This window comes from Pagrus major, chromosome 17 (genome assembly GCF_040436345.1).
Source record: "Pagrus major chromosome 17, Pma_NU_1.0".
NCBI lineage: Eukaryota > Metazoa > Chordata > Actinopteri > Spariformes > Sparidae > Pagrus > Pagrus major.
The window spans coordinates 796,295-810,812 of NC_133231.1; the positions used below are offsets into that span (position 1 = coordinate 796,295).

General features: G+C 45.2%; 1 protein-coding gene across 1 annotated transcript; it reads left to right on the top strand.

Moving 5' to 3' along the window:
• Positions 1 to 3,522: 3,522 nt before the first annotated feature.
• LOC141012279 (uncharacterized) lies at positions 3,523 to 4,524 on the top strand. Its single transcript, XM_073485718.1, has 2 exons — positions 3,523 to 4,409; positions 4,503 to 4,524. The coding sequence occupies exon 1, from the start codon at positions 3,549 to 3,551 to the stop codon at positions 4,194 to 4,196; it is 648 nt and encodes a 215-aa protein (XP_073341819.1). The 5' UTR covers positions 3,523 to 3,548; the 3' UTR covers positions 4,197 to 4,409; positions 4,503 to 4,524.
• The last annotated feature ends 9,994 nt before the right edge of the window (positions 4,525 to 14,518 follow it).

Consider the following 14,518-nt stretch of genomic DNA (forward strand, 5'->3'; position numbering starts at 1 on the left):
ACTCGCTTCGAGGAGCAACGCCAACCTGCTCCGCCTTTGGTTCTTCCTCCCGCGCCCGCTCCCCTGCATCCTCATTACCAACCCAGAGAGCCTTTTGTGCCCGCTCCGGAACGGTATGAGGGAAAGTTGGGGGAGTGTAGTTCATTTTTATTTCAGTGTTCATTAGTGTTTGAGCAACAGCCAGCTACGTATGCTAGCGACAGGACTAGGATAGCCTATGTGCTAAGTCTGCTAACGGGAGGAGCTAGAGCGTGGGGGGCAGCTTTTTGGAATAACTCTGCTAATGCTCATGCTACCTATGACCAGTTCACCACTGAACTTAAGACGGTGTTTGACCATCCTGTTAGTAGTAGGGACGTGAGTAACCGTCTGCTCAGTCTAAGTCAGGGGCAGCTCAGTACGGCAGAGTATTCAGTGGAGTTCAGGACTATGGCTATGGAGCTAGGCTGGGATGACAGGGCTCTGCAGGGCATCTTCTTTAAGGGTCTAAACGATGTTGTTAAAGATAACCTGGTGGGGAGAGCTGAAGTGGAGTCACTTCAGGAGTTGATTTCTTTGGCCATTAAAATTGACAACAGGCTCAGAGATAGACGCAGGGAGAGACCTAGGCCTCAACCCCTGCGACCCATCCCCCAGCAGCTCCGCCCGGAGCTCCAGAGACATTCAGGGACTATTGGAAATCCGAGTGCTCCTCAAGTCTCGGCTTCAACCGACAGGGTGGAACCCATGCAGCTGGGCAGACAGCGGCTCTCTTTGGCAGAGAGGAACAGACGTTTTCGAGAACATCTATGCCTCTACTGCGGAGAGGCCGGACATCAACTCTCCACCTGCCAGCTGCGGTTAAACGCCGAGGCTCATCAGTCACAGACGGGGTTCTGGTGAGTCGTACTATGATGCCTGCTATGCCCCGAAATCGTGTCAATATTGAGGCTAGTATTCTTATTAATGGTAAGTCACTTTCTTTGTTGGCCTTAGTTGACTCTGGTTCAGATTCCAACATCATAGATCTCGAATTGGTAAGACAGGCTAAATTACCAGTGTCCCAGCTAGCTACCCCTTTGGCTGTGACCGCTTTGAACGGCGACATATTAGCCCATATAGCCAGCCAGACAGAGGACTTACCATTACTGGTGGCAGGTAACCACCGGGAGCGGGTGTCATTTCACGTCATGCCTTCCGCTAATGCGCCTCTTGTTTTGGGTCTTCCGTGGTTACAAAAACACAACCCAGTGATAGATTGGGCAGCAGGTAAAATTACTAGCTGGAGTCCCTTTTGTCACTCCATTTGTTTAACCTCCGCTCAAGTGTGCAATAACAGTGTGTCTAGCTCGGCTCCACCAGAACCTCCGGATCTCACCTCAGTGCCTCCTGTGTACCATGACCTAGCGGAGGTGTTCAGCAAGGAGAGGGCCCTCTCCCTTCCCCCACATCGGCCATACGACTGCGCCATAGACCTGCTGCCAGGCGCACCATTACCCTCCAGCCGCCTGTACAGTCTCTCCGCTCCGGAGAGGGAGTCCATGGAGAAATACATCAATGAGTCTCTCAACTCAGGTATTATCCGTTCATCATCATCTCCCCTGGGGGCAGGGTTTTTCTTTGTAAAGAAGAAGGATAAGACATTGAGACCATGCATTGACTTTCGTGGGTTAAATAATATAACCGTCAAAAACAAGTACCCTTTGCCACTCATTAACTCTGCTTTTGAACCACTACACGGAGCTACCATCTTCACCAAGCTTGATCTGAGAAGTGTATACCACCTTGTCCGGATTAGGGAGGGAGACGAGTGGAAGACCGCCTTCAACACTCCACTAGGACACTTCGAATACCTGGTAATGCCATTTGGACTCACCAACGCACCAGCCATATTTCAAGCTCTGGTAAATGACATTCTCCGCGACATGCTCAACAGGTCAGTTTTTGTGTACATTGATGACATTTTAATTTTCTCCCGGACCTTGGACGAGCATGTCACCCATGTTCGTCAGGTGTTACAGAGACTCTACGACAACAAGTTGTTTGTTAAGGCCGAGAAATGTGAGTTTCATTCATCCTCTGTGACATTTCTTGGTTACATCCTGGAGAGCGGACAGGTGAGGACCGATCCGGCTAAGGTACAGGCCGTGGTAGAGTGGGAGACACCGGCGACACGGAAGCAACTACAACGCTTCCTGGGCTTCGCTAATTTCTACAGGCGGTTTGTTCGCAACTACAGTCAGGTTGCCTCGCCGTTAACTCGTCTCACCTCTCCGTCTGTGCCTTTTGTTTGGTCCCCAGATGCTCAAGCTGCCTTTCAGGAACTTAAAGAGCGGTTTTCCTCAGCACCCATCTTGGTTCAACCTGATCCAGCGCTGCAGTTCATTGTAGAGGTGGACGCCTCCGATATAGGCGTGGGAGCCGTCCTGTCCCAACGGTCACCAGGTGATGATAGGGTTCACCCATATGCTTTCTTTTCTCGCAAACTCTCTTCTGCAGAGCGGAATTACGACGTGGGGAACCGGGAGCTGCTCGCAGTCAAAATGGCCCTTGAGGAGTGGAGACACTGGCTGGAGGGAGCTGAGAGACCATTTGTGGTATGGACTGATCATAAGAACCTGTCCTACATTCAGACTGCTAAAAGGTTAAACTCTCGTCAGGCCCGATGGGCATTGTTTTTTGGCAGATTCAACTTCTCTCTCACCTATCGCCCTGGCAGCAAGAATGTCAAACCAGACGCTCTCTCTCGGATGTTTGTGGGGACCAAGGAGAGACCCTTGAGCCCGGACACCATTCTGCCTGCTGCCTGTCTCGTGGCGGGTGTTACCTGGGAGATCGAGTCGGTGGTGAGATCGGCACAGGAGAGTGACCCAGACCCAGGGGGTGGTCCCCCGAACTGTTTGTTTGTTCCCGACGCGGTTCGTCCGCAGGTCTTGTTGTGGGGACACACGTCTCGGTTTGTCTGTCACCCAGGGATAACCCGAACAACGGAACTTATCCAGCGCCATTTCTGGTGGTCCACCATGGTCAAGGACATCAGGGATTTTGTGTTGGCGTGCACTGTCTGCGCCCGCAACAAGCCAACTCACCGTCCACCAGCTGGCCTCCTCCGTCCGCTTCCCGTGCCCGGCAGGCCGTGGTCCCACATAGCCCTGGACTTCGTAACTGGTCTACCCGTTTCTCAAGGTAACACCACCATACTCACCATCGTGGACAGATTCTCCAAGTCTGTTCATTTCATTGCTCTGCCTAAACTGCCTTCAGCCTCCGAAACAGCAGCGCTCCTCGTCTCCAATGTGTTCCGGATTCACGGCATTCCTCTGGACATTGTTTCGGACCGAGGACCCCAGTTCACCTCGCAAGTATGGAGGGCGTTCTGTCGGGCACTGGGGGCAACGGTAAGCCTGTCTTCTGGTTATCATCCTCAGACTAATGGCCAGACGGAGAGGGCTAATCAGGACCTAGATGCGGCGTTAAGATGCGTCTGTGCTCAGGACCCCTCTGCTTGGAGCACGAACCTCGTCTGGACTGAGTACGCCCACAATTCCTTGACCAGTTCCGCTACAGGTATGTCCCCCTTTCAGTGCTGCCTGGGCTACTCACCCCCCCTTTTTCCCAGCCAGGAGGTGGAATTGGCTGTCCCATCGGTCCAGGCCCATTTGAGGAGGATCAGGAGGGTGTGGAGAGAGGCCAGAGCTTCCCTGCTACGATCTCGGGAGCGTAATCAGCGGATCGCTGACCGCCGGAGGATTCCGGCACCAGACTACGCCCCGGGGCAGAGGGTTTGGCTCTGCACTAGGGACATCCCACTCAACGTTCCCTCTAAGAAATTGGCCCCCCGTTTCATTGGCCCCTATGAGATCGAGACCATCGTTAACCCCTCTGCAGTCCGTCTGAAACTCCCCTCTGCTCTTAGGATTCATCCCACGTTCCACGTCTCCCAGTTGAAACCGGTGTCCAGCAGCGACTTGTGCCCTCCAGCCGTCGCCCCGCCACCCCCCCGGCTCATAGATGGCCATCCTGCCTACACGGTCCGGAGTATTCTGGACGTGCGGCGTAGGGGCCGGGGATTCCAGTTCCTCGTTGACTGGGAGGGCTACGGTCCTGAGGAGAGGAGTTGGATCTCCCGGTCCCTGATCCTGGATTCTGGCCTCCTCCGGGACTTCTACAGAGACCACCCTGGCAAGCCTGGCAGACCGCCTGGAGTCGGTCCTTGAGGGGGGGGTACTGTCATGGTGTGATCTGTGTTTTTTCCTGTCACCCTTTAAGCCTTCCTTTTCGCAGGGTCTGTTTAGTGTGTGTGGTTGTATGGCAGGGGCGCGGCTTCACCGGCAGGCAGCACCAGGTGTTCCTCATCATCTTCATTACCTGGCTGTATAAGAACCCCGGCTTCCCTCCTATCCTCGCCAGAGTATCAGTCTTCATACGCGGTATCACTTCTGTCTCGGCCACTCCTGTGTGTATCGCCTCTCGTGTCAACCAGCTTGTAAGCTAACCCTTTTTGTATTTTTGCCTGTCTCCAGATCCGGGGGTGTGTTTCCCGGTGACTGCCTGCCTGCCTGCCTGTCCACTTTTCGCCTGCCGGCTTCCACGCCTGCCGTTGTGTTTTGTTCGGGATCAGGATATCCCTCAGTTCGTGAAGTGGCTCTCACGTGCTCGCCTTTTGTTTCCCTTTTTTGAGCCAATAAACTTGTATTGTTATTTTTGCAACCCTGAGTCAGTGTCTGCTTCTGGGTCCAACTCAGTATTCTGGTGAAACCGTAACACCCAGTCAGCACTCTGCATTCTCAGAACCTGGTATCTGTCATATTTTAGGTCTTTGGTAGATAAAAGTCATTACTAAAGATGGTGTGACTAGTGGTGATTCATGTATATCAGTTCTGATAAATATATTTTATTGGGAAAACAATCTTTCAGAACCTCCCAGAGACGCATGAACTCCTACAGGAGCATGAGAGGAGAAAAAAATCACAGGAGGGAAAGAGCATGCACACTGTGGCAACATCAACTAGATTTCAAATCTTTGTTTGATAGAATTTATGGCCAACCTTGTTAAGTTGAATTGCTCTCTTGACCTTGTCCTCATATCAATAAAATCAAAAGCAGCAATGTCTTAGCTTTTTACTCACCAAAACGTTGATTAGTCGGCAAGCAGTTCAGGAGGTCTAGGACTGGATTTGTAAACCCCTCCCTGTCAATATGTCTGTCTGTAGGTTGTTTATCAGTTCTGTTTTTGCAGAGAACCGTGAGTGACGACAAAAATAGGCGAGACTCAGAATCTCTAGATGACATACTGCTGCAGCCTTGCTTGACATACGCGTAGGAAAGCCCAACTCACACCGGCAGTATGGCTGCTATGCCTGCTAACATGGACACTGCAAATGAAAAGCTAGATGTTACACCGCAAACAGGCGCTCCTCGCGCAGCCAGTGTGGCCAGCCTGTAAGTCACACTTTCTTGACCCGTCCATCAACCTGGACCTCGGCTGGATAGATGGGTATTGGTTTAATTTTGATAATAATAATCCATCTCTTGAACTTAAAAAACAACAACATGGAATTCAATTTCTCCAAGTGTAAGCTGTTATTTAATTTTTAAGATATTGCTATTTTTTTCTTTTGTTGTTGTTGTTTTTGTTTTGCTTTTCACCATGTCATTAATCACAAATGTCCTCAGTAAGGCTCACTGAATGTGCTCAAATTTTCAGGAAATATTTGAATGGGTGTGATCTTGGCTAAGGTCCTGTCTGTTTGCTTCTTTTTCCAATGTTAATGTCCAAAAGCATGCAGCTATAGTGAATGCGGAACTCTAAGTTACACTGAGCAGGAAGGTATTTGAATATGACACCTTCCCATGATAGACTAGAAACTGGTTTCTCTATCTTTCACCCAGTGCCTGTTGAGGAAGGCTTCAGCCCCCTGTCATCCTGAATGGGAAAGGGAAAATGGATGAATAGAGAATAGAACAGACATTTTATCAAAAACAAATTACTGCAGCCTGAGTTTGAGTCCAACCATCTGATCTCCACCAGATGCGTCTGCCTGTTGGTCTTTGTATCAGACAACAGGCTTGCATGGAGACAGGAAATTATATATTTTTTTTAAAGATCGGATGGATGAGTGAAAACAGTTGTGTTCCATATTACACTGAGCATCTATCAGTAGGAGCAATACAGGCTAAGTGAAGAGGAGAGTTCCATATGGACAGATATGGATCCAAACTGATGTTTCAGTCCCTGCCCAGCAGGAACATAAATACATTAATGATATGTTAATTGGGAAACATTCCAAAAAGCAGCTATAGTGTGCATTTATCTATGTAAAACAATATTTGACACATTAACGCTTGTGGACAGCACAAAACACAACATCTGAATTATTACCACTGTAAACTTGTTATGGCAAATGTTTTAGGAAACTCTAGCCTATCTACACAGCCAGTAAAAGGATGCAAAGCATGTTTGTGTCCACCCAAATCCAATATTCACTCTCCTTTCAGCTCTATTTCAGTCTCCACTAACTCCTGAGAAAATATCAGGCTCTTTAGCTGCTAAAAGCTCCTCAGTGTTTACCGGCTAGTCTCTAACTTTGTTTGTCTGCGAGTTGATGCTGAGCAGGAAATGTACAGTGGGTTTTGAGAGCTTTTTCACTCAAGAGTTGCCTGTTGTGGCCGGAAAACCTGGTTGAATAGAGATGAGTTTACAAGTTATGAAACCAAGATGAGTTAATGAGCTAAGAGGCTAAAAAAGCTTTGTAGAGATGAAGATACAACACATCCTCATACCTAAATGACTGAATAGGTCAATTTCCAGTCCCTCCCAAAAGGACATACTGTACTATATCACTGTTTCCAAAACACCATGACCATTGCAGCGTACCAGCGTGCCTTTAGTTTAGGCACTAAGACTACTAGGAAAACATCATGGTTTTTGGTTAAAATAATACGTTACCTGGGTATGTAACTACAGTTTCTAATGTACCTACACACCTAACGTAACTTCACTACGTTAGTAAGATAAAATAACTCACCATTGACTTTTGGTTTATTGATAAATGGAGTTCAAAAGGAAAGTTCTATTTGGAAAAATATATGCTTATTAAAAATATTGATATCAATCTCAACATTCAGGCTGGCTCTGCTCAAAGTAAAAAAAACATATTTCCAAATCTTTTTTTTCATGCATGATTAGCAGCTGCAAATCCAACAGAGCATATCCTACCACAGTATTGTGTGTAGGTAACCCATTTTTTACAGTGCTCAGTGCCCAGCACACAGTGTGACATTGTAGTTGCATGCATTATACAAACGAAAATAGAATTGAAGCCCACAAAGATACTTTTAGTCACTGGCTCAGACTGCCATCTAAACGGTTCCTCATTAGTTAATTAGCCTCTTGTGTATTTATTGTGTTTTCCTTCTTTCAGCTATCAGGTCATCTGCGCTTGTTGCTTTAGTCGTTTATCAGTATTACTGCCTGTATTCCCCATAGAATTCCGTTTTTTTTTTGGTAGTTTAGTTCTTGCTTTTCTCCTTTCTTTCAGGATTTTCTGCCTCAGTCTGCCCCCTCTGGCTTTTGTTGCCTGCCTGTTTTGTTGTGTGGTATTCAACTTGTCATTAAAGCTCACTTTGTGTTTCTTCAAAATGCCTGCCTGATGTCCTGCTTTGAGTTCGGCTTTGAAACAAAACACCACTCCTTGGATCACAAATGATTGTTTTGACATTTTTATCCATCTATGGCTTTCACAATCATTCTTGAAAGCTCTTTAGTTGTTTATAGGTCTAGTGTTTTTCAATTTGGAAGGAGCCAGGCTAACCCCTCAGTTTCCAGTCTTTAAGCTACAGCCACATCCACATTCTTTACCAACTGCACAAACATAAACTCTTGAAAAGGAAGCTTGCATGGTATGTGGATTTCCTAAATAGTTTAACTATTCCTTCCAATAAGCATTAGGTCAGTTGTTGGGACCTCACCACATGGTCCTAACAATAGAGAGGCATGCATGTAAAATCAAAAGCCTAAAATGTGGCCTCCATGCACTAGCAAGGTCTGTTAATGAAGGAGAGTGGGCCTAAACAACAACCAGTAAATCACACCTGGTTAAGATTTTTAGTCAGATTCAAAACTCTTCCATTGGCTGAAAGTACACCTGAATGTACCACAGCTCCAGCGGAACAGCCATGATTTCAGGAGAATTTAAGAGCCACTCCATCCGTAACACATTGCTACAGGGTGCTCTAGCCTTCTTCTGCGCAGCAGCTGCTAAATGGAGAACCCAAACATTTGGATTTTAACTTAACCTAACCCACAGTCTTCAACCTCACTGGAAAAAACAACAGACTGATATTGTGTTTATTAAACAGGTACTGGATCCAAAGGAGACACTGCACAACCCAGCCTCTCATATTGTGAGTTTTGTGGACCGCCGTGTCTAATTATGTGCTGCTTCTTTTTGCTCATCACATGCTGATTTGAGCTTTTCCACTATGTGGATCAACAGTGTTAGTTTTGCTGCCATGTGAGGCACAATAAGCCGTATTTAGATTAGATTAGATTAGATTAGATTAGATTAGATTAGATTCAAGTTTATTGTCATTGTGCACAGTACAGGTACGGAGACAACAAAATGCAGTTAGCGTCTAACCAGAAGTGCAAAAAGCAGTAAAGTGCAAAGTATGTACAGTATAAATAGTGCAGCAAAGACAGATATTACAATATGTACAGTATATGAATAAATAGAGTGTAGTAGGTCTAGGTACAGTATGTACAGTGTATAAATATTACAGTAGTTGGTTGTCACCGGGGTGTGGAGTTCAGTAGGGTGACAGACGCAGGGAAAAAGCTTCCCCTGAACCTACTGGTCCGGGTGCGGAGAGACCTGTAGCGCCTCCCGGAGGGGAGGAGGGTGAACAGTCTGTGGTTAGGGTGGGAACATCCCTTGACGATGCTAAGCGCCTTTCACAGACATCGTTTGCTCTGGAGAGCCTCGATGGAGGGGAGTGAGGAACCGATGATGCGTTGGACAGTTTTCACCACCCTCTGCAGTGCTTTCCGGTCAGAGACAGAGCAGTTGCCATACCATACTGTGACACAGTTGGTAAGGATGCTCTCGATGGTGTAGCGGTACAAGTTCACCAGAATCTGAGGAGACAGATGGACCTTCTTTAGTCTCCTCAGGAAGAAGAGACGCTGGTGAGCCTTCTTGATCAGGGTGGAGGTGTTGAGGGTCCAAGAGAGGTCCTCGGAGATGTGGACACCCAGAAACTTGAAGCTGGTGACACGCTCAACCTCCGTCCCGTTGATATGGATGGGGGTGTGTGTGCCATCATTTGACTTTCTGTAGTCCACAATGAGCTCTTTGGTCTTCTTGGTGTTGAGAGCCAAGTTGTTGTTGGCACACCATGCTGTTAGGTGCTGGACCTCCTCCCTGTAGGCCATCGTTGTTGCTGATGAGACCAATCACTGTTGTGTCATCTGCAAACTTAACAATGGTGTTTGAACCATGTGCAGGTGTGCAGTCGTAGGTGAAGAGGGAGTAAAGGAGGGGGCTCAGCACACATCCTTGTGGAACGCCAGTGCTCAGGGTGAGGGTTGAGGAGGTGTGGTTATCTAACCTAACAGACTGTGGTCTGTTGGTTAGGAAGTCCAGAATCCAGTTGCAGAGGGAGGTATTGATGCCCAGGTCATTTCTATCTGGAACAAGGACCTGAGGAAGATGATTGAGCCTGAGTTCTTTCACGGGCTGCCGAGTGGTAGAAACTGACTATTGTGTCCCTCCATGGTTTGTCGTGTATCCACTTCTTTCTCTGTTTGTCCAAAAAGGTTTTTCAGAGTTTCAAAAAGTCACCAATAAAAAGGAAATAATCTCCAGGAGTCCTACAAAGCTGAGTGCAGTAATGTTTAATTGTCAACAATTAAAACATGAGATCATACAGACAAAAGTTCATCCGATAAGACCCAACTTCTCAATACAAAACATACTTGTTTTATTCACTAAAACAGGGGCTGGGCACCATGGTTTGTCCAATCCTGGCTCGTCCTTTTGTTCCTTTTTGTTGTGCTTTTATCTCTTTTTCCTGAATTTACAACTTTACAAACATTACACAAAACACAACTGTGCCCGGTTTGCACTGATGTATTATTATTACTACATAGTTTGGTCACCTTCTGACCCAACCTCTTCATCTGGTTCTTAATCTGAGATACACTTCCTCAACACTCAAGATTATAAAAACCTCAATCTTTTCAACTTAGTTTTCCCTCTTCACTCACTTTTTCCTTCTGTCTTAATCTGAGATACACTTCCTCAACACTCAGACACCTTGCTCGTCCTTTTGTTTTTGTATCAAATTTTGCTAACTCGGGTATTTTCCTGCACGAGGCTAAAACATGTGTAACTACTTATTTATGATTATATGGTTATATTACACTACAGGTTGTTACCTCCTCGTTGCACTCCGAATATCAGCTCTTTTTCCTTCTCATTTTCTCTCTACGTACTAACCCACATGTACACACGCACACACCTACACACACCCACACGCTCTGGTGAGCCGATCGTTTTGAGGTAACTGCATCTCTAAGCCATTGATCAACCAGACACGTGTTCCGCAGTAGGACACACACCTGAATTGGAGCAGTAGTGTTCAGCTCTGTCCAACACCACACTGTGATTTAAAGGCAGAGGTTGATAGTAATGAGTTACATTTACTCTGTTACATGTGCTTGAGTAACTTTAAGGGGTAAATTGTATTTTTTTGAATAGTTTTAATGCAGCATAGTTTTTTAAGACCAGGGCCTAGGGGAAACCCTGGCGCAACATGAATGAAGGTGAGGTTCGCCCAGGGCGTCATGCAAGCTAGGACCGCCACTGCCCCCAAGCACCACCAGCAGTGAAGCATTTTTAAAGTTTTATTCAAAAACACATCTAGCACACAAACAGACATGCTGGCAGTCTGGCTTAGAGAGGAGAGCTCACAGGAACTGGGAATAGCAAACTTCTGCCTTCAAGGCAGGAACCCATCCTAACCCTTGACAAACTTCACTCACTCAATTTACCATCCCATCATCTAGCGATTTGGAGTCTCGCAAATAGAATAGACTTGTATATACATATAAACATGATATTGTACAAAATTAACAGCAGTGAATTTTTATTTACAATAGATAGATAGATAGATAGATAGATAGATTTTATTGTCCTTTCCAGGATAATTATTTTCACATTCCATACAGCCACAAGAATTACACAAACAACTTAACAAGAACAACATCAATACCAACAGACGTATACCCGCCACCAAACACATATACATTCCACCACAGTTACAATCTCTTTATTCTTTTGTTTAGTTCAGTTATGGCATATGGTATGAAGCTTTTGTTGAATTGTATTTTCTTCCAAGCCAGCGACCTATATCATTGGCTAGATGGAAGGAGTGTGAAATATGTGTTAAGGGGATGACTAGGATCAAGTGCTATGGAGTGTGCTATGCGTGCAGTGGCTGTGCTATTGAGGTCTGAGAGGTTGGGGTAGAGAGCCCAATGATCTTGGCAGCTTTGTGTGTGATCTGTATCAGTTTGTTTCTGTTGGGTGCTGACAGCATGTTGAAGAAGCAGGGGGAACAGTAGAGGAGTATGGGCTGAATGATGCTTTTATAAAGTAGCAACAGGAGGTGGGGGGCAACTGAGAGTGCTCTGAGTGTGCGGATGGTGGAGAGTCTTCTTTGGCAGCGTTTATGGATGTCAGTGGTGTGTTGTTCAAAGCTTAGTTTATTGTCCAGGGTGAGTCCAAGATATTTGTGGCTCTCCACCATCTCAACTGCTTCGCCGTTTATGCTGACAGGGTTGTGGGTGGAGTTAGGAGCTGACCTGCTGGAAGAGTTGAAAACCAGTTCTTTTGTTTTGGAGACATTTAACTGTAGGTGATTGTCTGTGCACCACTGTGTGAGATATGAGATAGAGTTGTGATAGTCCATTACCGAGTTATTGTCTTTAAGTAGTGCAAGTACTGCAGTGTCATCTCAGTATTTCAAGTTGGTGGTGATGGGTGAGGGGCTGATGCAGTCATTGGTGTATAGGGCAGCGCTTATATGGTGTTTATTGACATGGTCTATAATATGAAGGGTGCGCCTGATGTTATCCTGTGTTTGGCATCCTTTTACAAAGCCTGTCTGGTCTTCGTGTATCAGGTCAGGCAGATAACACTCCAGTCTTTTAGTGATAATGGATGTGAACAGTTTATAATCTACATTCAGAATTGATATTGGGCGATATGACTCGCAGTATTCTTTATTTTTCCCCTCTTTGGGAATGACAGAAATCACAGCATCCCTCCAGGATGGTGGGGCTATAGCCTTCTCAAGTGTCCAATTAAATGATTCCAATAGTACCGGGGCAAGGACTTCTTTGAATTTTTTGTACCATTCGTTTGGATAGCCATCGCTCCCAGGACTCTTATTAGTCGCCAGTCTACCTATGGCTTTATCCAGTTCGTCTTTTGTAATAGGGGCGGTCAGATATCTATTTTGCTCTGAGCTTATTGAGGGGAGGTCCAGTGAAATCAGAAATTGTTTTATTTTCTCTTCGTCAACCTTCTCAGGCTGTGAATATAAGGTCTCATAGTAGTTTTTAAAGATTCTATGAATGTCTTCTGGATCATATTTTAATGTATTTGATAAAGGGTCCCAGATTTTATGAACTGAATTCGTTATTTGTTGTGTCCGATGACGCCTCGCTAATATTCGTGTTGCCCTTGGGCCTGATTCATAGAAGGTTTGCTTTATGAATCTCAGAAAACTTAATTAACAATGGAATAGAAAATAAACTATTTGTTTCCTTATATGTTTAATCTGATTCCCTATTGTGTCCTTATTGTCATTTTTGGGTTGTTGTTTCTCTAGTTTTTCCAATTCCCTCTCTAATTGATCATATTTTGATTTTGATTTTGATTTTCCTTAGATGAGCTGTTCTTGAGATTAGCTTCCCTCTCATAACTGCTTTGACTGTGTCCCAAATAATAGTTGGGTCGACCTGGTCATCCTTATTATCATTTATACATTCACCAATTTCTTTTTTAATTTCTTCCACTGTGGATTTATTGTTTAAAATTCCAATATTCAGCCTCCATAGCATATTCCTTGGCTTGCTGTTCAAATGTATATTTAGATAAACAATGCTGTGATCAGACACATCTGCCGTTCCGATTGTGCACTCACATACCCTGTGTCTATCTATAGTATTCATCAGGAAAAAGTCCAACCTAGAGTGTACTTTGTGTGCAGCTGAATAGTGGGTGAATTCCCTATCCCTTGTATGAACACTTCTCCACGCATCAAATAAGCCTGCCTCTCTTATCAGAGTATTTAGGTTTTTTGATTTTGGGGATCCATGTCTGCTCGTGCTTGTTGTGTCTAATTGGTGGTTCAAAATTGTATTCCAATCTCCCGAACAGACAAGGATTCCCTCACTCTCAGATACAATCAGGCCGAATAATCTTTTGAAAAAAGATCTGTCACTCTCCAGAAGAGCATAGACATTCACAAATGTGACCAGAACATTGTCCATCCTGCCCTTGATTATTATATATCTACCTTCGTCATCTCTTTTTTCTTTAATCAAGTCAAAGTTCAATGAATTAGATATCATTATCACAACCCCTCTCTTTCTACTATTTTTACATGAACTATAATATGTATTGGAGTACCCAAACTTTTTTAGTTTCTCGTGTTCCGGCTTTGACATGTGTGTCTCTTGAAAAAATATTACTTGGGACTTATCTTTCCTCATTTTCGCTAGCACCCTAGTCCTCTTGACCGGGTTACTCAAGCCGTTGACATTAAGAGAAGCTATTTTAAAATTATGTGACATTATCATTCAAACACAGAAAAATGTGAATGGCTTTGTGTTGTCCCCCAGATAACACAGTAAAACAAGAACAAAGGCAGAACAAAGTCAACTGAACATAGTAAAAAAACAGACCTCCAAACTGGGAGGAGATAACTCCTCACCGAGACCCCGTTGGTGGATCGAGGGTAGATCCCATAACTAAGATAGGGCCCTATGCATAGGGTGGCTAGGCCGTTTGAGAGAACTAGCCCTACCATCCTAAAGTCCAACGTAAGCTATTGAAAATTAAGTCGCCACTCCCAGACATTTATTGATGATATAGCCCAGGGGTGCTCATTACGTCGATCGCGATCTACCAGTCGATCGCAAAGGTAGTATGGGTAGATCGCATGACATTAAAAAATAGACGTCAGCCTATCATCCATCCCGTCACTTGATTGATATACAGGGCAGCCAGTCAGATGACACCTGATTTTTTGTGACACATAGGTCACCACGCATGCATGCGCAAACAACGGTGCTAAGTGCAGCACAGCTAACAAGCTAGCGAGTTGGTTACCTCCAATTTTAAGCCCTCGTTTTATTCTCTTGAACTCAAGAAAGGGTATAAATATGAGTGGGGGAGCTGGACCAAGTAAGAAGACAAAAACGTATCACTTTCATACGGAATGGGAGGAGGAGTTTTTTTTCACG